The 26,602-nt window shown below is 39.7% G+C and overlaps 1 protein-coding gene across 1 annotated transcript in view; it reads right to left on the reverse strand.

The window, feature by feature from the left end:
- The window catches only part of TMEM47 (transmembrane protein 47), a 29,829-nt gene extending 15,288 nt beyond the window's left edge, over window positions 1-14,541 (reverse strand). The window contains exon 1 of the mRNA XM_036840042.1: window positions 14,051-14,541. Coding sequence (XP_036695937.1) covers window positions 14,051-14,276 — 226 coding nt within the window. The 5' untranslated portion in view covers window positions 14,277-14,541. The remainder of the gene's footprint in view (window positions 1-14,050) is intronic.
- Window positions 14,542-26,602: the final 12,061 nt, after the last annotated feature.

Consider the following 26,602-nt stretch of genomic DNA (forward strand, 5'->3'; position numbering starts at 1 on the left):
TCCCAGGCTGCCTCTTCTGGTCCTCACTTTAATGTATGTGCAAGAAATAAAAATAGACTTTAACCCATGGTTAAATTGCAATGCAGTCTATCCAAAGTCAAGAACTCATGAAAAAAAAAAAGAACTCATGATATTTTGATGCTGCACTCTGAAATTATCCCTCCAGAGAGCTCCCAAAGTGCACTCTTTACCACTGCAGGATAAGGGACAAGTAGAGGAACCTACAATGCCCTAAGATTTTCTTCTTTTATTTACACTTGTATAACCCTGCCTCAAGCATCCTCTTCCACATCCTATCCTCCTAATAAATTCTGGAAATACAGCTGGCACTGAACTAGAACTCACACAGCATTCAAGAAACAAACAAACAAGGGAGAAAACAGAACAAATCCATACTCCTTAAAATATAAAGATGAATCACAAAAAAGTGGAGAGCATTTTTTTATGCCATCTATTTGTAACAAAGCAATATAACTTCAAACAAAAGTATATCTGGCTTTCAACTAGAGTTTAAAAGGATAGCCATACTATGGGTTTTTTTGTTGTTGTTGTTCCATAAAAGCATGTAGCTTTGAATTAAAAAAACAAAAGAACAATCCTTACATTTGGAAGTCTCTAAATTTTTTTGAAAAAGTTTATGCATAGCACAATTTTATTACACTTTAACATAATAAAAATCCTTCTGAAAAGTTATAAGTTGAAATTTCTGAATAATAAATCAAATTTTCATTATATCTAAATGTTTGAGGTACAAAAAATAATAATAGTAAAATCAATCCATCCAGACATCAATCAAATTCCTGGAGGCTTTAAGAGCCAATGCTGAACATTTTCTTTTTGGAGTATTACTTTCATAAAATGATTATTGCTTTTAGCAACTTACTCCAATTTATTTTAAATAAATAAGAATTTTGAAAGTATCAATTTTGTTTAAATCAAGATACAACTTATTCACTCACTTTAAAAATATCTTAAAAATAAAAGCACAATAGATTGCTTTTTTCCAATAAGCTCTTTCACATAGCCCAAAAGGCATAAAATGCCATACATTTGACTATTTCTACTTTTCAATCCAAAATAAAACAGGAATTTTGATCACTTTTCTCTACTTTAAATATCCTCAAAGAATAGCTAAAATATATGTATTTATTTGCATTTTGTAAAGAACAAGACTAAGAAAAAAATTGGCAAACTTTCCCTCTAAAGGGCCAGATATTAAAATATTTTTGGCTTTGTGGGTCATGGTCTCTGTTGCAACTACTCAACTCTGCCGTGTTGTGTGAAAACAGCCCTAGGCAGTATGTAAATAAAAGGAGCATGGTTGTATCCCAATAAAACTTTATCTACAAAAACAAGTGGTGGGCTGTCAGGCAATAGTTTGCTGACCCCTGGTCTATACCTCATGTACCATTTTTATTTATTTATTTATTTATTGAATGTGTTTTTTAAAATTTATTGATTGATTTATTTTTGGCTGCATTGGGTCTTCGTTGCTGTGAGTGGGGGCTACTCTTCGTTGCAGTGTGCAGGCTTCTCATTGCAGTGGCTTCTCTTGTTGTGGAGCACGGGCTCTAGGCGCATGGGCCTCAGTAGTTGTGGCACGCAGGCTCAGTAGTTGTGGCACGCAGGCTCAGTAGTTGTGGCGCACGGGCTTAGTTGCTCCGCAGCATGTGGGATCTTCCCAGACCAGGGATCAAACCCGTGTCCCCTGCATTGGCAGGAGGATTCTTAAATACTGTGCCCCGCAAGGAAGTCCTTATGTACCATTTTAAAATGTTGAACTTTCGTTTAGGTAAAGGCCTCTCAGACAATAATAATTTCATAATGAAGTCAATTTGATTAATGAGTAATACAGGAGTGCAAAGTGATGCATATCCAGCATAACAACGGAAAACTGCAAAAAAATCCTAATTTCACATGTTGAATTTCCTTAAAATAGTAATACTTTATTTCATACCGAAAACCAATAAAATACAATAGAAGCTACAGGAGAATAACAAGTATTAAAAGGGACTAGAACCTAATTAGGAGGGGAACCTCTTGTAGCAAAGGAAATAGTTCTAAAAAGTAGATGAATACAACCAGTTCTGACTTTCTTCTATATGTCCTATATTTAATTTTAAGTATTGAGGCTGTGGCTAATGAGAAAGTCACTTTAGACATAAAGTCAAAAAGGAGCACCAATCACCAGCATCTCCACAGTTATGATATTGCTACCCTTCCCTTTGGTCCACAACCATAGCTATGCCTGCTCAAACAGAAAAGCCATTTTATTTTCCAAGAGACTAAGAATTGGGCCACATATGTCTGCCACTGTCCTGGCCAGAAGCTGGGGCTTAGACTGAAGTATTGAGGCTATATCTCTGGTGGACGGTGCCAAGTTTGGGGATTGCTGTCATTATACCCATTTGGAATGATTCACTTGGGCAGGTTGCCCAGGACCAAAGCTTTAACTCGCTGACCAGTTGAACATCAATCAGTAAGCTGAAAAAGCGGTTTGAAATGGCTACCATAGTCAAGGAGGCTCAGGGTAGTTTTCAAGGTTCAGCACTAGGCATATTGGAGCTGAGAACAGTGCACGTCGCATTGTGTCTCTTTCAGTAAACAGCAACAGAATCCACTGTCCAAATATTAGGACCTGCCTCACAGATGAGTTAAAGTCAGGGACTATGTAGATAGGTCTGATACCATTTTCCTCTTTCTTACTGAACAAGACTAGGAGATGGGGGAATAAACAAGTCAAAAATACTTTTATAGATACCCACTAATGGCCATTAAAATAATAGGCTGGGATACATGTTTACAAGGATATGTATTTACTTATCTACCAAATGTAGATTTAACAAGAATATATACATATAAAATATTTTGTTATATACTACAGGACTCGGGCAATTTTACATTAATACTATAATAAATGACTGGAAAACTATACACGAATCATTTTTTCCATTAGAAGGTTTGCATGCCACAAATACTTGCTATCCCATATTCAGTGTTTGCAAAACAAAATGTCATAAAATTCTCAATTTTCAGCTCCATTTCTTCAAAAAAAAATCATTTATTTTAAGTTCTCATAATTGGTTAATTTCTATATCAATCTTAGTTCCCCTATTTTATAGCCCTCACAGTATTTAATCAGATGAAGTGTTAAGAGTCCTTAGAGATTTATTACTCGGCATTAGTTTTATACATTTCTATAAATGATATACTGATACTGTAGTGGAGCAGTGAACGTAAACCAGCTCTGCAGAACATCAGTGGCCATGGTTCTGTTTTACACATTGCAGTGCTCTGCACAATTAAAATTGGTCATTGTTCAATGTTGGGCCACCTGATTTGAAATCTGAGTTTGGTTTCTAAGACCTGAGAGAACAAGTGATAATAGGTTTGGAGGAAATAATGTACAACCTTGGTCCATAAACTGGTTAGGTCTCAAATGGGCTGGGAGGGATGTTTTGGATCCGGAAATGAAACCTGAAATGAGGCTGGCATAGTATATGTCAGGTTCCACTTAAGAGTATTTTGGCAAAACTGACACAGTGACACACCAGATGCATTGGAACTGCACCTACAAAAGCCAAGGCTAAAGATAAGTATGTGCTTCCCTATGACAGCTTTCTCTAACAGAAAAAAGATAAAAGAAAAAAGGAAAAAAAAATTAAAAAAAAAATATATATATATATAAAAGACAAACACACAATGTTATGCTTTCCCCCGCAGCTACAGAACAAAAATTGGGCAGTCCATACGTCAAAACATCAAGTCCAACATTAATGTGCAACTCAGGAACTAAATTCAAATCCTCTTTCAAAGTATTTTTATTAGCGGGTGCCAGAGTTTCCAATGTCTATAAATGCTTTAGTATTCTGCAGAACTGTGCTGACTTACTTTACAATCTAATACATGAGACTGGCCTGAAATTGCTACTGCATTATGAAAATTCTATGGGCCACATTATAACTGCCAAATTGGAGAATTCACATTCCCTTGGGGAATTCACGGTCAAAATTTACTTCCGATTTTCAGGAAAAGCAAAATCTAAATGATGATACATTTTCCACACTTTTGAGCCAAGCTCAGTGTACCACACCAGTGCCTAAAGCTTTCCTCCACCCGTCTCATTTCAAAACCTTTAACTCATCAGACACTGGCTAATTTATTTACCTCTGTAGGTATTGTTTATACGCTGAGATTAGTTCTACTGTATGTAAATCCTTGAGCACACAATTGTCACTTCTTCTAGGAAATTAGATATAATTAAAAAGCAATGAAGAAACACATTTTTAACCTTATAAATTCAACTCCCACAGCAGGAGTGGGTGGTACTTCCCCGAGTGTATTCTAATATTTTAATGCACGATTCTCACTATTCCTATAATTCTCATCAGAAAGTAAAATATTGATTTTAATAACTTTTATAATCACACTGAAATCTGCCAAACAGGCACTTATATTTTTACCTTTGAATTCTCCAAAAGAATATTAACCAAAATGATATCCATAACTGCAATCAAAATCATTCACTACTCAACCTAGAAGAGTAATCTTTTCTGTCATCTTGACGCTATCTCACAAGCCATCCACAAGTTCTCCTTAAAGTTACTCTGCATGTGGCAGATGAAATGGAAAATCGGAACCATTTCTGAGTGAGTTTAAACTTTGTTTTCTTGGCTAAGTTGCATCCTGACCTAAATCCATCAGCATTGCGTTAATTTTCCACTGTTCCATGGGATACAGACACAAACAAAGGCAGCCAAAAGAAGAATCCGGATTCTAACTTCAATAATTAAAATGACCATCTCTTTTTTCAAACAACTAATATCAAAACTAACATTCACATGCAAACAAATATTTATGGCAAACAACTACGTCTTTCATAAAATGACAAACAGTATAGACACTGTGTGCACCAAGCTGCACAAAGTCAAGTGGAATGTCAGAGAAGCACCTACTTTAAAACCCATGTTAAGTTGGCAACAATATGATTTAAGTCTCACTCTTTAGGACCATTTATGGATAAAAAATGTGTCAGAAATACAGCGCCAACCCGATTTTAAGCACATAAATGACCTCAGGTAACCATCCAAATACATAATGCAACAATTTTAATGACCAAAGTGCAGGTCAATTTTACCAAAATTTTGGAAAATTCTGGTGGTCCAAGAGTGCCGAACAGGTTATTAATTTTCAAGCCATGACAATTTTGTTCAAGACTTTTGAGTTGTTTTGTGTTGATGTTTGAAGAATACACATACTTTTTTCTTTACAAATAAAGGGGCACTTTAGCTGCTTCACAGAATTCTATCACAGAAAATTTGGTGGAAATGTAATTTATCATCTAAACACCATAACATACAGTGTTTTTTTTCCCAAATAAAACCATTGTATACACTGCTTAGCCAAAGCCCTACTATTAAAGTATGTTTCAGTATTTAGACAAAAAAGAAAGACACCATCGCTGCTAATGGCTGCTCTTTCTTACCAAGTATTCTATTAGAAAGATTTCGTTAGCATTTGATGGTAACTAGTATTATCTAATGGGTACTGGTATTTCTCAATAGTAATTCCTAATCATAGTACATATATAAATTTGTGGTGTGTTTGTTACATCAAACATTGTTCCTTCTCCACTCTTTGGAAAAAACCTAAGAAGGTTACAATTTGGAAATCTTGGTTATTTGGAAAAACGAGAAGAAGAAAACCCATGCCAAGACTAGGAGTGGGTGACCTGCCTCTAAGCAACTAAAAAGCTTTTGTGATGGGTTTAGCGTAGCTAATAATAATCAAAGAGCAGATGGAAGACAGCCAGCCAGTTACCCACGATCAGAATTAAAACACCCCCCAGTAAATATGGAGGGATAAATTTGGCAAGCTAGTGCCCCCACCAGTTCCCTGTTAGCGAGCTTCTTTAGATGAGAGCCCTTCTTCTACCCCCCTGCAGAAGGTGAATTTATATTTATTTCCTCTTTTATAGTACTTTGTACATTTGTATTATTTCATTAATTTGTTTAAAAGAAACTTTCCTTCATCACCTTGCTCTCACCACCAGAATGACTAGCTGACTTTGTACCAGGACAATGCTTACTCCCTGCTAGGAAATCAATGAATATGTTTCAATGAAGTTAACTACTTGGATACATAGGAGAAGATAGAAAAGACCCTCCCGGGACATTTCTATCTCTCTTTAAGTCACCTACTAGTGCTAGGAAAAGACTCCAGGTTGCCTTCACAAAGCACTATGCATTATGATGAACATTTGGTTTCAGGACCATAAAACATGACAGAAATAAAACTCCTTCTGATGGAAATTTGAGTCCTTTTGAGGGGGTGCCTTTTCATGCATAGAGAATATGTGAATCGGAGTCCCAACTTCTATTTTTTTAATATCTTTTTGCCTAATACGCATATATTTTGTAAAGACAATCAATATTTGTGACCTTATCTTGAAACATGGCTCATTAAAACTATCATTTTAAATCTCACAACAGTTAATAAGCTGGTAGAGATAAAAATGATCTAGATATTCTTTTTCCTGGTTTTCTGGAAACCATGGATGCTTCATTTTTATAGGGGTTATTGTTTGTTTTGTTTTGTTTTGTTTTATTAATGGGAGTCTTTGGTGCCAAAGGCAAGACTACAATAGAACAGAAAATTGATGGTCTACTAATGTCTCAAAATCCCAAACAAATATAGGAGCAAAAAAGGGTAAGGAAGGTGTCCTTGTCTAATTTTCAAGGGAGATGATCCAATACTTTGAAAAGACTGGTAAGATTTAACTGTCCATGCCTTTGACATGTGAGGATGAAATTCTGCTTAAGGAAAAATCTGTCTCATGATAAATAAGTGTATCTTTAAAAAAAATAAATAAAGCCAGAATGCAATAATAAGTTTTTTTTGTTTTTGTTTTAATCTTTATTTATTTTTTGGCTGTGTTGGGAATCCATTGCTGCTTGTGGGCTTTCTCTAGTTGCGGCGAGCGGGGGCTACTCTTCATTGCAGTGTGCGGGCTTCTCATTGTGGTGGCTTCTCTTGTTGTGGAGCACGGGCTCTAGGCGCGCAGGCTTCAGTAGTTGCAGCACATGGGCTCAGTAGTTGTGGCATGTGGGCTCTAGGGCGCACGGGCTTCAGTAGTTGTGGCACGCAGGCTCAGTAGTTGTGGTGCACGGGCTTAGTTGCTCCGTGGCATGTGGGATCTTCCCGGACCAGGGTTTGAACCTGTGTCCCCTGCATTGGCAGGCGGATTCTTAACCACTGTGTCACCAGGGAAGTCCCCCAGAATGCAGGAATAAGTTGATAGGAAAAATCAGTCTCTTGATAAATAAATGTATCTTTTTAAAAAAAATAAAGCCAGAATGCAGTAATAAGTTGATCCAGTGAAATTTATATGCATATAATCAATTTAAGAAACTTACATGGCTGGCTTCCACAGACTTTTGGAAGTGTTTTTCAACTTAAAATCAAGCAGTTGTTTTAAAGAACCCTATCATAGAGAAACTTAAAGAAAAAGAAGTTTTTGTTGATTTTTAAGGACTAGCCACGGTAACAATGTAAAATTTGATGATAATAAACATCTAAAACTTAATGGACTTATCAACATAAATGAGTCTATTTGAAGACTCTTAAAATTCTATGGGAAATCAAATCTTGGATGATAAATAATCTTCTAAAAAGTAGACAGCTGTTTCACATGTAGTCCTTAACTTCTTCATCCAAAGTTCCATACATGATAGTATTCAACAATCCTTCAAATACCAAGAGATAGTTATCTGCAGTATTACTGGAAATTCTGAAAACCCGCCCTGCAAAAATACTATGGCTAAGTACAATCTCTCTATTGAGTCTTTAATATTCTGTCTTGCCTTATTTTTCTTGTCCATGCAATAAATTTAATCGGGCAGGATTATTTTTTAAAATCTTTTCTACTCCAAATGTGCTGTGATTCTGTGATTCAACATATGGGCAATTATCAAGAGAAGAATCATGTTATTAAAATAATGAAAATACAAGCAAACAAAAAACATCCCTGCAACTCTCATACCTTTCTAGCACTACAAAACTTGGCTCCTGTATGGAATTGTTACATTTTAGTGTTCATGTACAAACCATGTCATCAGACTAATACAAAACCTTCTAAGAAAGGCTAAAATTTTATCATGAAACATGAAGTAGCAAATTAAGAGTTCAGATTCTTAATCAGTTTGATCCTTGATCATTTGAGACTATAAACCAAAAATGACCTAAGGTTGACTATATAGAGAGAAAAACGTTCTCTATTTGTAGACAGATTAAGTTTTTGAGCTCATTTGATTCCAAATCTAGAGTAACCCCATACAAGCAACTAATCATTAAAGCCATGTGTTGGTTGAGGGCAGTTTTTGCCCCAGCCAAATGTTATTTATACAATTGATTCAAAGTTCTTAAAGAAAGAAGCTATGTAGTTGTCTTGGTTCTTCAGAGGCAATAAAGAAAGAATGCAGATTTCTGGCTAGACTCCAGTGTCAGACTATACTTGCAAATGTGGCCCAAGAGCATTTCCTATCCTACATGCTCTTCTACAATGTGACCTTGCCACTGCTCCATCAAGAAGCAAAGCCCAGTTCTCCTCCCCTGGAATCTGGACTATACATATGGCTCCTCTGTGATTTCCCAGGCTGGTTCAGACAGAGACTGATTCTCTTTGAACCCTTGCTCTCAGCAAAACTACTCATCCTGTAAGAAGTCCAACTACGCTGAGACCACCATGCGAGAAAGGCCAGTCCCAGCTGAGTCCAGCCTCCCAGCCATTCCCAACAATAAGTCAAACCCCGTGAAACCATTTGGAAGAGGATCCTGCAGTTCCAGATGTTCTAGTTTCCAGCCATTCAAATCACCCTCAGCTCCAGCTCCAGACATCCTGGAGCAGAGACAAGCCATCCTCATTATGCCCTATCTGAATTCCTGACCCACAAAAGTCATGAGCATAATAAAATAACTGTCATTTGACACCACTAACTTTGGGGGTGGTTTGTTTTCCAGCATTAATAACTGGAACACTCTTGGAGAAAACCTGTCCCTACCACTGATTGAGAACTTGGTAAACTTACAAAAATACCTGGTCTCCTCAATAATATATGGAGATAACATTAGCTAAACTGCAAGTTTATTCAACACTGGGAATAATAGAGATGTCTGGCCCGGAATAGTACTGAATAAAAGGTAGCTATTAGACAATAATTTTGTGATCATGATTTACCAAGAGCACTGTTAAATGCAGGGAAGTACATATCAAAATTTAAATTTGAGACTAACAACATACTTCATTCAATGCAAAAAAAAGTTTACCACTTAAGGAGGAAAAAGCCCTCAATTATTGAAAAAAATTATCATTTTGGGTTTGCTTCTCTGAATATATAAGGAAGAAACGCAACCCTAATGAGCAGGTATGTTTGCATATTTAATCTTCATGACAAATCATCTGACGACAGTAACTGTATGAGGTCATATGATTGGTAAGTGGTCAAGTTCAGGGCAGTTTGAATCCAAAGCCTCATATATTCTTCACAACACTACTCTGCCCTCCTAGAAGATTATGTTATAATTTATCAGAGTTCATAAAGAAGTTTACTGTGATATTTAGGTAATATAATCCAGGGACTTATTTTGGAGCACCTACAATCCTTTTCACTAATATATCCAGTAGTACTTTGCGGTCTCACTAAGTGGGCTTAGTATTAAACAGAAACCTGAAAGTGATTCTTCAAATTTATTCCTGACAGCGGGCAAAATCTATTGCTTGAGATATGCTTTTGTTTGTTTTGGTTTTGTTTTGAAAGGTTTTATGAAAGGCCAGGCTTCTCACATACTCATCAAATCCCTTAGCTGACAAAGATTGATCTAAATGGCTCCCTGGAGATTACAATCATTCTACAAAAGTGAACAAAAGAGGAATTATATCTGCCCACAAATTAAAATGTCCTTTGTAAAAGTCAATCTGGGGAACTTCAGAGTCTTAGGAGACCTTAAAAGGAAATCGTCATCAAGATCTTGAAATGTTATACTGGGTTTTCTCTGGATTATTAATCAAGAAAGTTTTGGTGCTAAGTGCTGCTCTTTGAATAATTTTCTACCAGTCTACGCTGTATAGGTTAAATAAAATTCCATTTGTTCTACTTCTGTTCTTTTTTAGGAAGCCAGAATAGAGTATAACTGTTGTGACCTCCAGGCTTGCTGAGCTATTTGTAAACATGCATCAATATCAACTAATTTCAAGCAACAAGCTGAACTTTCCCTGGAGTAAATCACATTGCAAAGTTTTCCAATGAAATTACGTTTCCCAATTAAGATATGGATTCAAAATATGCACAGATGATACACATCTGAACTCAGAATCACTGTATCTCAGATTTTCTAAGATTTGCAGGTGTTTAGGCAGTTCCGTTTATCTTAAACTACCACCCAAGACAGGTTTTCTTATGCCTTTTAAAGTGGATTTTTATATCACAGTTTTTAAAAAATGAGCTACATACAAAGCACTCTTAAAAGAACCCCTTGTCAACTGAAAATAATAATATTCACCTGTTATTAGCCTACAGCGCACTGCCATTTCAAAACTGCCAGTGACTCATTACAAATGCAGCTATTTTTAGGACAGTGCGCGAATGTTAATATTCCTTGAAAAAGGAACCAACTATTTAATCAAGTATTTTGTGGATGGAAAGATGGATAAATGCCACTTGTTATACTCCAAAATTACTCAGTAAATTGTGTTCATTTGGCCATCTGCACACCCTTACATTTTGCTTAGTCAGTAAATAACACAGACGTCAAAAAAGCAATCTGATTTATATGAAATAGCTACATATTTATAAATTTTAAAGAAGAAGCATAAAATTACCCTAGAGGTTATACAGTACGTTTGAGTCAAGTTTAGGGTGTCAGCTTTCTGTATACACTTGAGTAATCCTATTTGTACTAAGGATTCTCTTATAATTGCTATGGCTGTGAAACCCTATAATTATATTCTAGGAAAAAAGTTATCAAAACTAAATGCGACTAAGCAAAAGTCTAAAACATTACTATCATTTAAAAATAATATTTAAGATGTATTAAAAGTCTGCCAAAATCATCCTTAGAAATTCTGTGGCCAGCAGCCATGTGCGTACTACCTATTCTAAACTTCCTAACAAGCATACTTAATTTATTTTTTTCCTGTTTCCACCGCGAATGACAGTCTATTAGCCATTTTCTCATTTGTCTTTTTGGGAAATTTACAGCTTAAAGATGAATGCCTCGATAGTCCCCCATACACTGAATTGGGACACCGGAGAAAAGCATTACGGTTGACTGACACCCGGATTACTGGTTCGTACTAGAAGTGCTGACGCAACCTGCAATACACCAGGACACAAAAGGAATGGTTCTGCTTTTGCTTAAAACCGTAAAACAGGTTATAAGCGGCAAACGATGCACATTTGGTACCAAAATTAAAATGCGGCTTTAAAAATAATGGCTGAGGGGAAAGTTTCCGTAGGAACTGGGCCTAAGTAGGACATATCGTCATCGGTAGAAACATTCCTGAAATTTCCCTTCTGTATTTACAAGCTTGCCTCTTCACGGCAGTTTCAATTCTAATTAAGACAAAGGTTTTTAATTAAGCCCTGAAGATGCTGGTAAAGGGCCTTCAGTAAAACTGTCCTTGGTGGTTCCTCCTGAAGTAATTCATTTCGAGAGACAAAGAAGTGGATCTCTTAAAATCTTCAGAGAAGACATTTCCCTCCCTGCTTTCTGCTATTCAACACAGCAAACAGACTGAGAAAAGCTGCCTGCCCTTTGGAACGGGCAAGGAAAACATTGCTCGTTTCACTTCAAGCTTCCCCCTTGTTTCAGAATACTGGTGCACAGAAGCTTCAAGTGCACCGAACACTGTAAGAAAATAGACTTTGTAAAGTGGGGAGATGAGCGATTTTCCAGATTTTGTTTCCTTTCCTCCTGCATCCTCCCCATCCACCACCACCTTGGGGAGGAAAAACGAACTGCTACTACATAAAGAAAGTCAAGAACTTGTTCCAGATAGCCTCCAACAAAACCATTTCCACCAGCCCAATTTGCTTCTGAAGTATACTTTTTCTAGGATGAAAGCTATTTTATTTTCAGGAACGCAACAAGAAATAAATGCTGCAGTATGAGTTTCAGCAAGAGGGTTGAATAACGGGTTTAGAGGAAAAAATCAGAAGCTGTACCAGCCTCCGATTTTTACCTTGCAGAGTCCTATTACAACTATATTTGCATTAAGCTTTTGTCTCCCTATTTCCTTGCTTAGAGAGGAAAATAGCAGAGATAAATGGGTATGGAGGCAATGAAGGGAAGATTAGCAAACACTGCAGACGCGCCACAAACTCGAGCTGGCTTCTCCTCATTCCCCACATTCCTGGCCCAGAGAAAAGGATACGGGCCTGAAAAGAAAATGGGAGTTGAAGCTTGTTTCTCCTACCTATCTGAAAAGTCTTTATGCAATCAGGGGGCTATTATTTCAGGAGACAGTGAGAAAGGGGCAAAAGATTCACGTTGCTAAGGAGACGTGCTGGAGCTGGCATTCCTACATAAATTTCCATTTCTATTGGAGAGGGGAAAGAAAGCATATTTTCTCCAAAGTTTATTTGGATCCCCAGGTTACTGAAGAAAGGCATTTTACCAATTTATTTTATCTTTAGTTGTAAACAACCAACCCTGAAAGAATTAAAAGACCTAAATGTTGACCTCCCGCTGCCAACCAGTCCCCTCCACAGTAAATTAAGAAACAAAGACGAAATCCTTCAATGGAAATTTTGAGGTAATATCAAAGAAAAAGCCTTTTGTAAACAGACAAATTTATGGAAGAAACTAAACCAAGTGCACTAATTTCTCTTATAACAAGAAACCAAAGACAAAAGCAAATCTGATTTTTGTGGCTCTTTGTCCTATTTCAACTTGCCTGGAACTTGACACGTTTCCAGTAAAGCTTTATAAATAGTCCCAGAGAAGACAGGAAACTGTCACGAAGGAATTTAATGAGTTTCTCAGGGGTCCGCGTGTAAGTGTGTAAAATCACAGCCTGGTCCTCTGCCTTTTATTCCCCTTTCTCTGCACTGACACCAGCAGCTGAAGAATCAAGATTAGCGAGGAATAGGGGTTTGCAGCAAGAAATCGGAAGTTGTCAAATTTCTGTTAAGGGCGTAACATTGGGAGGGCAGGGGAAGGCAACCCGGGCTCAAGGAGAGAGTAAAACGGTAAAGGCCCTCCGTGACTACCTTATTCTCCGTCCTCCACCCCATCCCTTTGCTGTTTCCAGTGCTGGCTGAATAAGCCACAACTTTCCAGGCATCTGTGAGTACCTCATGCAGAAGAGCAAGAAAGATCTGGAGGACTGAAGAGGCATTTGGAGTGGGAAAGAAAGAAGAGCAACTCTCAACCAAGGACGGTGTCACCAAAAAAGGCAAGGAAATTAAAGCCTGTCCCTCTCCCAACTCTTCACATCCCTCAAAAATTTAAGGAACTAAAATCCAAACCGAAACTCACGGGAAAACCCAGGTAAAGTAGAGTAGAACAGGCAGAAACGGGGGCACTCAGAGGTAAACTCAGGCAAATTCCTTCTTGAGAGAGAAGTGGGGAAGGCAGAGAGAACCCACAGCATCCTGGTGGGAGTTGGGGCGCTTTTGCTTGTGTCTTTTTTAACGCGGGTGTGGAAGGCGTTGCATTTTCAACCAGCCACATGGTTCTAGCCTTAAATGATAACAATTACCCAAAATAGCATACGTGTTACTCCAGAGCCCGAGGAATGGCCACGGGAAGAGAGGGCGTGGGACATTGCACTGGGTTTGGCGACCGGGACTGGGGAGAGGTGAGGGGTGGAGGAGATCAGGGAGTTGGCTGGAGCCCGAGGATCCGCGAAGGGCCAGGATGGAGGGGGCGGACTAGGGTGGGGGACACACAAGGGAGAAGGGGAGGCGAGTAGAGGCGGTAGCTGTCCAGGCAGCGGGGCGCGGGGCGGTCCGGGGCGGGAGGCAGGGGTCGCGGCGCGCCGGGCCCTCACCGCTGCTGAGTGTGGACTCGCAGTGCCAGATGTCCAAGCTGGCGGGTTTCCGGCAGGACTCCCACAGGGACAGGTAGTACTGGTGGTCGGCCGTGACCCAGGCCGGGCTCAGCACGGCCCCCAGGTCCAGACACAGTGCCAGGAAGATGCACACCAGCCCGACCAGCTTCAGGGGGGTCAGCACCGACACGCGCACCTCCTCCATGCCGCTGCCCGCCGAAGCCATGTCCCGGGCGCCGCAGCCGGCCCGCCCCGCCGGAGACGAGGACGCCAGGCGGGTCCGGAGAGCCGGGAGCTCGACCTCCCACGGAGGGAAGCAGCCGAGCCGCCGCGCGCGGGGACTCGCTCCCTCGGGGATCCACGCGCTTTCCGCCGCACCACGAAGGTGGATCTGCGGGGCGGCCGGCCGGGGACCGGGTCGTGGGCAGCCGCAGCGACGCCGATCCCGCCGTGGACCTTCGCCGCCGGCCCCGCGCAGCGCTCTGCCCGCGCCCGCTCCGCCCCGGCGCTGCCCCGCTCGCTCGCTCCGCCCCGGCCCCTCCCCCGCTGCGGGAGGCGGCGCCGAGCGGGGAGGGGCAGCGGTCAGCACCCGGGCCGACGTCAGGCTCCGGCTCCTGGCTCCAAGCTCCCGGCGCGAGAGGCTTGCGCCCGCCCCGCCCCTGCCCGGTGCGCGCGGAATGGGTCCGCTCTCTCTCTGCCCCGCGTGCGCTGTGCGCGCGCAGCGAATCCTCTACCCTAGTGTTCTGCGCGCACAGAGCCCCATGCGAGCCCTCCGCCCCCGAACCGCTACGCGGGGCAATTCCTCGAAGCTGCCCGGTCCCCGGCCCCCGGCCCCGCCCCTGGCCGCGCTCGCTCCGGGGTCGCCTGGCTTCCCGCCCCCACCTCCTCCCGTCACGTGGATTTCCTTTTCTTAGCGAGCTGGGGTGGGTCCTTTTCTAGAAGGCGTCAGCTGTAGATTCCTAGGTTTCTTGGGCTGTGGCCATTGGAGCAAAGAGAGGTTCTCTCTCAGCGATGCAACACACCCCCTCCCGCCCCGCCAATTTCTCATCCCGGGGGGATTTGGAAGAAGGTGGAGAAAAGTGACAAAAGGCATTTTGTTCTCTTTTCAAACTCAGGATGGACCCAGTCTTGGACGCGATCTCTTCCCCCCCGCCCCCTCCCGCCAGTTTTCCCTATTTCCTAACTTTCCCCGCCGGCCTACTGCGGCTTCTATTCTCTGGGCTCGCCTCCTTTCGCGCCCCCTAGGAAGGGCGGCGTGAAACGAAAGAACGCAGGAGCTAAAACGGGAATGAGAGCTCCCACAAAATGTGATGTAAACCTTACTTGCTTCCCCGCTGCTGTGTTCTTTGCACGTTGTTTAAAACCTTTATTCATTCGGCTTTACATTATGCCAAGTGGGATCTGAATCCCTCCATGGCATTAACCTTTTCCTGTGCCCCGAAGACCTAGCCCAGGGCCTGGCATAGGAAAAGTGGCATATCTTTAAGTAATGAATCTACGCATATTTACTGTGTGCTTGGGGCTAAGGATTAAGCCCAGTTCGACCTTGTCTCTGTTTTTAAGGAGACGCTCTATTTTGTCCCCCTGTACATGAGGAATAAACTCCCATTGAAATTGAATTTGCAATTTGTAACTGACTATAGATCAGCTTGTGATTGGTAGGTTATCTGTCTCCTGTATCTCTTTGACTACTTTCCCTTTTTCCTATAAAAGAAACAACTTATTGATAGTTCATTGGGGGTAGGGGTGTTCCCAGATCTTTCACTGTCTGAAAAAGTTGGGGAGAAACCCAGAAATAGTGGTTAAGATCTGAAGAATGGAAGAAATGCCTTCTCTCTTTTAATGAAACACCATCCTCAACGCTGCAGGAGTTCATACTTTTTGCGGATAACAGTTTCTTTTCTTCTAATCACATCTTTCCATAGGGCTGACTACATTTTGACCGAAGCAACATTTTGAATGCAAGAAACAGTTGAGTTAGTGTCAAATGACGAGAATAAGAACCAACCCAATGTGAAATAAAAACCCATGGTTTTCTTACATTTGTTCCCCTACCTCTCCATCGTGATATTTACCGCACTTAACAAAGAATGCTAGAGCACTCTGAGCTCCGGAACCTCTAACTTCCAACAGGATTCTTGGCCTCCCAACCTTCCAAGGAGAAAGAAGCTTACGTGCTTATCCTTGAAAACAGTTCCTAATGGAACACTGCAAAGTTATAAACCAGGACGATTAATAGGGAGGACCAGGCTTGGGATATCTTTCTTTTACCTGGATATGTGTTCGTGGATTTATAAGGTACATTTGAAAATAATATTTAAGAATATTTCTTGACTATGCCCTCAAAGTTATCTTTTTTTTTTTTTCTCCAAGTTCTATCACTTGCCCTTTAATAAGTTCCAGTCCCAGTCTGCCAGTATTTTCTTTATCTTCGTTCCGTCTAGTTTGGGCTTCCTTCCTCCTCCGGCCCCACCCTCCCCTTGCTTCGTTTTTCCGGCTTGTACTAAACTGCTTACTTGAACAACTCCATCCTTCATTGTACCACCTATAAAATTGTCTCTGTACTGTCTCAAAAATTAGAAAAATAAGGCGTTGTTAAAAAAAAAAAAAAAAAGCCAAATTCTCCTAAAATACTCCATTCCTCTTTTAATATGTCTAGAATTTGCACAGCATAATACAGATCACCAATCCTTAATCCTCATTTTAAAAATACAAAAAGCTCTCAAGACAGAAGGTTTTTTTTTGTTTTTCTTTTCATAAGTTTGTAGCAAACTCATTTGGTAAAAACAAACAAAAAAACAAAAAACAATTACAAACTGATGTGAGGCTATTTATGGTTTTGGTTTATCCCACTTAGTGTGAATAAATATGGAGCCATAAACCCTGTTGGGTGTTGTCTAATTTACAACATATGAACCATAGCATCATTCAACAATCTGAAAAAGTTCCTCAATACAGCTGGCCCCAGAGGTTTCATATAAGGGATGGTGGACCTGCATTTACTCTAAAAAGGGAAACGGTGGAGCAGAGATTCTAACCATAGTTAACATTGAATGAAAACCTACCAAAAAACAAAAAAGGTATCTGGCCAGAAGTAGGATGGGAGGTGACAGCTAAGGGGTGTGTGTGTGTGTGTGTGTGTAGGAGGGGAGTAGAAACAAGAATTGAAAAAGACCCATATCTGAGGGACTTCCCTGGTGGTCCAGTGGTTAAGACTCCACACCCGAATGCAAGGGGCCCAGGTTGGTTCCCTGGTCAGGGAACTAGATTCTGCATGCCTCAACGAAGATCCCACACACGGCAATGAAGATCCTGCATGCCGCAACTAAGACCAGCGCAGCCAAATAAATTAAAAAAAAAAAAAAAAGACCCATAACTGAGAAATGATATGGGCCTACATTGAACTGCAAAGAAAGAGTCCCTTGCTTAGGCGAATTTACTAGAGATCTCTTAGAAGTGATGACTTTTTGGCCCTTCATTATGGTGCCACACAAAGGCCAGACACCCCCTCTTTCACCTGAACCTAGCCTGGGCACCATATCACCATGGTCACCCCTATCCCTGGACCTCACGGGGGCAAAGGCTAAGGGCCCAAATTCTATCCCACGGTATAGGAGCTCCGTGAGAATTGGAGTCATAGAACTCTGACGTGGAACTCTGCCTGAGTTGTATAGCCAGGGAAAGGCAGGAAGGAGTCATTCCCAGACTCTGAAGTAAAGGAAGAGATCTGCCTCAGGCTTGCATCAGTCAGGCCAAAAAAACAGGGCAGCAATGTGAGAGGTGAAGTCAGATGGAAGAGATTGGGAAGTTTATTCAGAAAAGTAGGGAAGTGTCATGGTGGGAGGTAGAGGATATGGAAGAGATGGGGGGGGGGGGAGGGAGCACGTTCCAGACTTTGAATGTGTCTTGAGAGAATAAAGTGGAGTAAATGTCACATTGCTCACAGCCTGTCAGCAAGGGCACCATCTCTACATTTGCTTAGCAGTTGAAAGGTACAACTACTAAGGTTCAGTCCTTTGGGATAACTCAGAAGGGATGTAATCAGTTAGGAAGGGAGAAATGATGTACTGTTTTCAGGAATGAGCCCAGCAAATCTCATACACTGTTCAAGTCACCAAACTTGTCACTGTCACAGCAGCCTCTGGTCAATGTCAATCCTGTGCCCCTTCTTTAGGTAGGCAGTGGGGAGGGGTCATCCAGTTTTTCTGAATCCAGGTTACCATCCATATAAAGTAAGCTTTATCCATCAGGGACAAGGCAATTTGGCTCTGCAATTTTAAGTCATGCTTCTCTTTCCAGCTGCTGGAAAGGTCTTCCTACAGCAGGTACTAGTTTGCTATAGAGAGGAAGAAATAGAATGGAGGGGAAAATTATGAAGCAACCGTTAAAAGATTAGAAATATCCACCAGCTGTTTGTCCAGTGTAACAGATAATAATGTTGGCAAAATAGTTTAGAAATTAGAAACAAAGACTACTTCAGTGGTTTACTCTCTTTACTATAATTCCATTCTCAAGGTCCATGCTAGAAGGATTCTGATGTGAGTGAAACCACGATATAATAAGTCCTGCCTGCTATTTATGATAATTAATAAGGTCCAAGAGAGTTCCAGGTTATGGTGTGTTCTGTATTTCATTATTGAGATTTCTTCTGTTGTCGCAAAATTCTTGGCTTAGAGTTATCACAAATAATTGTGACTAATAATTACAACTTCTGCTCTTTTAAAAAAAGAATATTGATGAAAATGAAGAATTCCACATCCAAATAACTATATTCAATCATTTTCTAATGTCTTTTATGATTTAAAAATGTATAATATTGAATCTGTTAGATTTAAGTCAATAAGAGCACATTCATTGTTTCACATTATGTGTGAGTTTTGACTTCAAGTTACTTCTTATTTCATAATAGCACCTATGACCATAATAATTTACTTGCCCACAGAGAAAGGAAATAAATCATGAAAGGGAAAACACAAGAGGCCACTGGAGTTGAAGGATGATTAGTTTTAAAGTAAATATGTTTATTGTAATGAAAGAAGTATGTCAGATGCCCGGGAATTAGAAATACAGGGAAAATCAGAATATTCCCAGTGGGATTAATTCTAAGTGCTTCTTCCGTCTCTTTTTCAAGCTTCTATTTTCTTAACAAAATCAATTATGGCACAAGTTTTCCTCCATATTTATATTTTATTTGTATTCACTTAGAGCTTTGTGTAGAAATGACCAAGTATAAGCACTTCTAGTACTTCATGACTGCATTTTTAAAAAACATTTTATTGTAGTATATGACTGCATTTTTAAACTTCTGGTTTCTTTGTTTCTACAACTATAAATTGAAACTTTCGGTTACCCTGAAGCAAATGCATGCCTACCCACATATTCTCATCCTGGTGGCATTTCAGTTATCCTTGGCCATCATCATCAGGATACATCATTTCTACATCTCTCCTGGTGTGCCCCACGCTTGAGGACTAAATCAAAATTGGAACAATGGAAGCCTCAAAAATAATGGGGTAGGATGACCAGGTTTAGATTTTGCTTGGTGAAGCTCGAAGGGGACTAGTGTTGAATCATGACTTGGGTTTGACTTAAACACAAGTCAAGGGAAGTTAGAGTAGAGATGGATCATAATCATTAGGAATCATCATGGGAAGTTGTTCACATTTTCCATTGCTCTCTTTGGAGCCCATTAGCTAAGCTTTCTCTGTGACTTTAGATTTCAGTCTAAAGTCATCTTTGTGCACTTCTTGCTGGGTTTTCATAGAGACCTTTTACTCTTGGACATTTAAATGAAGACAGCTGTGACTTGATGGAAAAATTCTAAGAAGTGCCTGCTTAGAACCTCCCCTCCCAAATTAGACTGCAACAGTGTCAGTTTTTCATCTCAAAAATAGTTTCATCCATGATGGTTGGCACTGTTTTATCCTCTCCCATGTGTTTATTTTTTGTAACATAGATGATCTCAAAATTGTTGTAACTGGAAGCCCTTACAAGCGCTCTCCTGATAGGGACTCTGTAGTGTAAGAAAGTTCTCTTTCATTAGTAAGTGTAGATCCCTTCTCTGTTTTGTGGCCTGAAGCACTCACACTCACGATGGAAAAAAATTAACCCCAATTCATACATCTCAAGTATAGCAATGGCTCAAAGTTAATTGAAGGAAAGGCTGAAATTAAAAAAGGATTAAGTAGAAAGGAGGGTACCTGGAGCAACTGATATTCACACTTCCAAGTAGAAGAAGGCAGCTAAGCTATTTCTCTCTGGAATTTCCAAAAGGTGGTCTTAAATGTCAGCAATGCTGGGGGATTGAGGCTAGTGGAAAAAAGATGCTCTTAGGAATTGTATTCCAGTGTAACTCTCACCTCTAGATTTCACCTTTTAAAATTTGTCGGTAAAGTTAGTGAGTACTGCATGATTCATCAGTAGTCTGTCAAAATTCAAAATGTCAGTTCATTCAGGTCCAAACAGATATTGGTAGAAATATCAGAGCAATATGAAGATCAGAGCTTTTTGTCATTCCCTGAATCATTTTTTTCAACTTTTCCTTTACCTGTTTCACATTTTCCCCTCTTTCCTTTCAAGCTTTCTGGTCTTTGGTAAACAAGAATGGGAATTATTTTGATTCAGCCAGACCAATGTTAAGATAATCACTCTGGAACCTACTGAGTATATGGATTTGGGCTTGCCATTAACCTCAGATCCCTTCTTTATAAAATAGGGTGATACCTATGTCATCGAGTTGTTGTGAGGATTGATGAGGTAATCTGTATAATGTGTAATGTCTGGCATATGGTAAGCACTAATCGTAATTATTATATTAGCATAAGCCAGATGTCAGCTAAGGCCTTCTGGTCCCTAGGAGATTTAGGTAAACTTTGTTTGACTCTATAATTTCATGATCCTTCAGAATCCAAAATCCTTTCCCAAATCCTTGCTGCTTCTGTTCTTCTCTGTATCTGGTTCTGCATCTAGTCAAATGCTCAATTCTACCCCTAACCAACCTAGGTGCAAATGTCAGCCCTCACCAAATTTCCAGGAAAAACAAAAAACACATCAAGTAGCACCGTATAGTTTTGAATTTATGAAACTTTTCTGATGACTTAAGGAGTCATGAGGAAAGGGTGCTACACTGTAAAGAGGAAAGCCTTCCATATCTTGCTTGTCTCATCAGAACCCGCATCTGTCCTCTCTTCTCTCACTCTCAGTCCCATCCCTTCCTTCTCTCTCCATCTGCTCATTCCTATGGCTCTAAATCCTTGCCACTCGAAGTGTGGTCCACAGATGCCAGCAGTACTGGAGTCACCTCAGAATTTGCTAGAAATGCAGATTCCTGATCTCTCCCTGGACTAACTGAATCAGAATCTGTAGTTTAGTGGGATCCATAGTGATTAGTGTACAAATTAAAGTTTGGGAAGCGCCTGATCTACATCATCTTCTCAGGTCTCTTGGGGCTCAACCTCTACTGCAGGTAGCTGCATGAAAGCAGCTGCTAAGAGAATTTTTAAAAATCACCATTTTCTTCCTTACTCTTCAATGCATTATGTGGTGACCAGGAGAATGGAGTTTCTTTCATGTCCGCTTCTCAGCAGGCTCTAATTGTCGCTGATTTTCATCCCATTGGCAATGATTACTCCATAAGGGTCATCAGGGTTTTCTTGATTCAATAGTTCTAAACCACCTTTTTTTGTTTTCACCTGCTTCTGAGAGCTGTCATTCTCAGTGTAGTCCCAAGAGTCTGAAGATGTGTTAACTGACTGATGAAGACAAATGATGATGCTTCTTCAAGTGCACATTAAAAAGCAACTTTTAAGACTGAGGAACACTAAGAGTGACCCCTGGCTTTTTCTGAATTCACTTTGAGACATTTATTGCAACTTCACAGTACATAAATAAACTACTAGGGATCAAGAAGTAAAAGGCAAAAGTTCAATTATCCTAGTCATCTGAAAGAGCATCGTAGAACAAAATACAGCAGGACACTGATAAAGACCATCAAATACAGAGAGTCACAGGCCTGGAAATGATATGTGTAGGTAAAGTAAGAGGATGAAGCTGCATTGTTGTGGTTTCAAACTCAGGCCACTTTGACATTTGATCTCCAGACTCTTTTTAAATTCCTTATCTTTAGCCAACCCAGTTATTAGATTTGGGAAACTCACATATACTATTCTTAATTGCTGAATTGACAAACAAAAAGTGGTGTGCCAGTGAACAGTGTTGAGAACATAAACTGCCTGTGGAGGCGAGAGTAAGCTAAAGATGTCATTTGGGAAAGTTTATCCAGGGTACATTATGTGTGGAGTGAATGGATACAGGATTTTTCAGTATGATGAAGAGAAAACTAAAGTGAAAGACAAATGAAATTTACTTTAAAAATTATAAAAGCTCAATTATATATGAATAGTTGGCAGGTCAGGAGAAAAAATAGAAGATAAATAAAAGTTATTGATTATTAGAGTTGACAATTAAGATGGAAAGGACAGGCTAGTAACCCTTGTAGGGACCAATTTTTCATAGCTGGCATAGAATTGGGGTGATTGACGCCACCATTCTATGTTATGACACCATCACCCTACAGTGAACTAAGTGAAGCTGTGATTTCTGATAACCCTTTATTATTTCTTGACAAGATATCTCCAATTTTGATAAAGCCAGACAGATAAAGCAGATTCTTAAACACATTCAGAGAAGTACATTTTTCTAATATATTCTATTCAATATCTTTTGCAATTCTTCTCCACATGTTTTGAACCTTTTTACCAATTCACTGTCACTCTCATATCAATCTCTGGACATTTCTTTGGTCATACATTTTAATGCTTTGTGTGTGTCCAGGAGGGAGAGCACATATTTTGTGTGTGTTTTCTGTGCTTCGGGTTTTTAAATCTTTTTTAACACATTTTTTCATTGACTGAATTAGTGTGTGCTGCTGTTTCTCAGGCCTTTCCTGGAGTACATTTCTCTCTTAGAAACAGGCTTCTTTTTAGGAGAAAACCCAAATCTGGTTTTCATTCTTTGTGCAAGTTTCTGAGTACAGGATCAAATAATGTAAGAAAAAGTAAATACATTAAAGTTGTTCTTTGGAGTCAGCAAAACTAAAATAGAAATTATTTTAAAGGGTGTGATTTTAAATATTGATAGACTTGCTGCAAAATCCCTTCAGTTATGCCATGCTTCTTAATTCTACTTTCATTTTTCATATTCTTTTAAACTCATGGTGTTTTCCCGATGTTTTTTGGTGTTTACTCCCTTTCCCTAAGTCCAGTGAGAAAAATAGAGAAAGTGGTTAAAACAATCAAAAGGCATTTCTAAAGTATGTGTACATGATTTACCTTTTCCCATTTTAAAAATCTTATCTCTTTTTATTTCTTTTTCTGCTGTTGTCATATTTAGTCTATCACATGATCCACATTCTGGCTTTATTTTTTTTTTTTAATAAGCAAGCAGTAAATCAAATTGTCTGAAACACACACACACACACACACACACACAGCACAACACAGCACACACAGCCCATACTCAATTATTTGTATGACATCAAATACTGGTGAATATCCTTGTCTCTCCCCAGGAAATATGTAGAACCTTCCTTCGCTGAAGTACAGTCAAATTTCACTTGGGTGTGAGCAATTTCCCCAAACTGAAAACTGTCTGCATATTTTGGGATAATATTCCTACTGCTGTTTTACTGAATATGGGGCTGGTTTTGCCATTACCAAGCCAGATCCATGCCAATCAACATGTCATCAAACCCAAATTTATGACACAAGGTCTAACCAACTAAGTGTTCTAAAGGAACAACAAGGCAAAATATTAAAAATCAAGAGTGCCCTGCAAAATCCAGACATAGGATTGCTGAATCTGTAGTGCAAAATGTTCACTCTGTCTTTGATCCCTGCTCTCAGCCAGACTTCTTTACTATTGAAGCGGCTTTTTCACCACTCCATTTTCCCTTCACTCTTTCAAATGGTTTTCCAACTACGTCCAAGTTTCTCATCATATCCGCTAATGCTGCAATGTTTGGTCTTGTAAGGGGTTTCTTGCCTTCCCATCATCCCTTCTGGGTAGTATCAGAACAAATGTTAAGATAGTAAATTGTGTACATAAACGAGGTTAGTGTTGGTGGTAATCATTAATGGTGCTTTAAATGGAAAGAGATCAGAAATAGAGAAATTTCTCTAGATTTAGTTAGAGTTGACTATACTTTCAATAATGTATTTGACAACGACTCCATAAGAAGAAAAAGTTTGGAAAAGCATTATATAGAAAAACATGCAAAGCCTGTTTGGAAACAACCAAGGTATGTGATACTAAAGAGTGAAGAGTTGAAAATGATTCCACAATTTAAGTCTGTTTGAAAAAAATATGATTCAAAAGGCAACTTACAGAAAGTAGAATAGTGGTTGCCAGGGGCTGGGAGGAAGGGAGGCATGGGGAGTTACTGTTTAATGGATTTAGAGTTTGAGTTTTACAAGAGTTCTGGAGATTGATAGTGGTGATGGTAGCACATCATTATGAATGAATTTAATTCCACTGAACCATACACTCATAAATGGTTAAAATGGTAAATTTTATGTTATGTGTATTTTACCACTATAAGAACATTGGAAGGAATAAAAGGCAACATTTTTTTTCTTTCCTCCAACGTCCCTTTAAACATTTTTAGTGCAGAGTAATCTTCCTCCACTCTTTGTTGAAAACTCTTATAGAGCTCATAGGTGTCTGTTCACTTTCATGTAATAGGGAGTCCCATGTCAATTTAGGTGGCAAATATAATCTTGATTCAGCGATTAGAATGTCCAGCTGTGGGACTTCCCTGGCGATCCAGTGGTTAAGACTCCCAGTGCAGGGGCCATGGGTTTGATCCCTGGTTGGGGAACTAAGATTCCACATGCAGCACAGTGTGGCCTAAAAAAAAGAAAGTCCAGCTGCAATATATTAATCAAAGCTCCAAACTTCATTTAGCATTAATTCTTTGTAGGTTGGACATATAAAGCCACTCTTCTATAAAGGGGTGCTGCTTCTATTCTAGGTCTATTTTTATGCTGCTGATCAGGCTGAGGGGTTCAAGAGATGGAACTGATCCTACTCTTTTCTTTGTAAATTCAGTAATGGGAAGAGGGAGTCTCTGTCACCTTCACTCTGGCATGTCAATATCTTTTCTATTTGGTATCTCATCTAAATTTGAGGGAAGGAGAGTTCCATTATAAGACCCTGTTATGATGTGCTGTCAAGTTTGGCTAGAAGGTTGGGAAAGAGAGGAAATACTGTGGGCATCACTCAGATGACTGGTCAAGGACTGTCAGAGACTTGAAAGTTGTGACACATGAGTATTAATAACCTGGTGTGTGAGAAATGTAAGTAGCTCCAAATCAGATTTCATTGCACATCATTTTATTATTATTATTATTAATTATAATTTTTGAGCACCTATCAACTTCTAGCATTTTCTAGGTGTTTTACCCATGCTTTTTAAATTTCTTAAATGAATACAGCCACACAAAGAGGAAGGTGCCAGTGCTGCTTTTCAGGTGAGGTAACTGAGTTGCGTAAGGTTTGAGTTACTTACCTAAGGCCATGCAGTTAAGTAGTAAAGCTGAAATTTTTCTCTTCTGTCATATGAAATTGATAGAACATCAAGATCGCTGCATTATTCCCAACTAATGATTTTTTTACAAGGAGGCCTAAAGCTATGGTATACTGAAGGAACAAGAGTTGACAAGCACTGCTAATTGCCTTTTGTTCTATTCCTGCTAGAAGACTTCGACTCAGGACTGACATCCCCCCACCCCACCCTTTTTCTTCCTCTGGCATTGCTAGTCACCTTTTTCTCCACCTTGAAATTTAGTCTTTCAGACTAAGCAGTATTTGTAAAAAACACACACCAAGGTCACTTTGTGCAAAGCATGATCTGAATACTAATACAGACCAAAAATTTGTAAGACTATTGTGTTAACCAGGGATGAGTGATGTCATCTTAAGTGAAAGATATTATATAGGGACACAGTATCTCCTAGTTCAGATATCTTTTGTACTGTCATACTTTATATGTCTTTTTTTTCTTGGTCATACCCTGCACAGCTTGTGGGATCTTGTTCTCTGACCAGGGATCGAATCCTGGCCCTCGGCAGTGAAAGCACTGAGTCCTAACCACTGGACCACCAGGGAATTCCCTGTATGTCATTTTAATGTATCATGATCTCATGTAAGAAACCTATTTCTATACAACCAACTAACTAACCAAATTAACTAACACTCTCCACTGTCTGGGTAAAGCAGGCCAACTGATGCCCAGGGCATACTCAAGACTCAGGGCTACTGGGCTAATCTATTGTAGCCCCACTCACTGTGGAGATGAGTGTCTACTAGGAATTATTTGTTTGTTATGATATCTGTTTATGGTGCTTGCCCATGTTTTAGTAATTGTCAAATTAACTGTGGGAGAAGCAATGGTGAAAAGTTTGAAATAATTAGACAAAAATCTAGCTGCAGTCCAACTCTGGAATAAGTCCTAAGTGTCTAAGTTCTCTTTGTACTTAAAATAAAAGCAAAAAC

The sequence above is a fragment of the Balaenoptera musculus genome, chromosome X (assembly GCF_009873245.2).
Source record: "Balaenoptera musculus isolate JJ_BM4_2016_0621 chromosome X, mBalMus1.pri.v3, whole genome shotgun sequence".
NCBI lineage: Eukaryota > Metazoa > Chordata > Mammalia > Artiodactyla > Balaenopteridae > Balaenoptera > Balaenoptera musculus.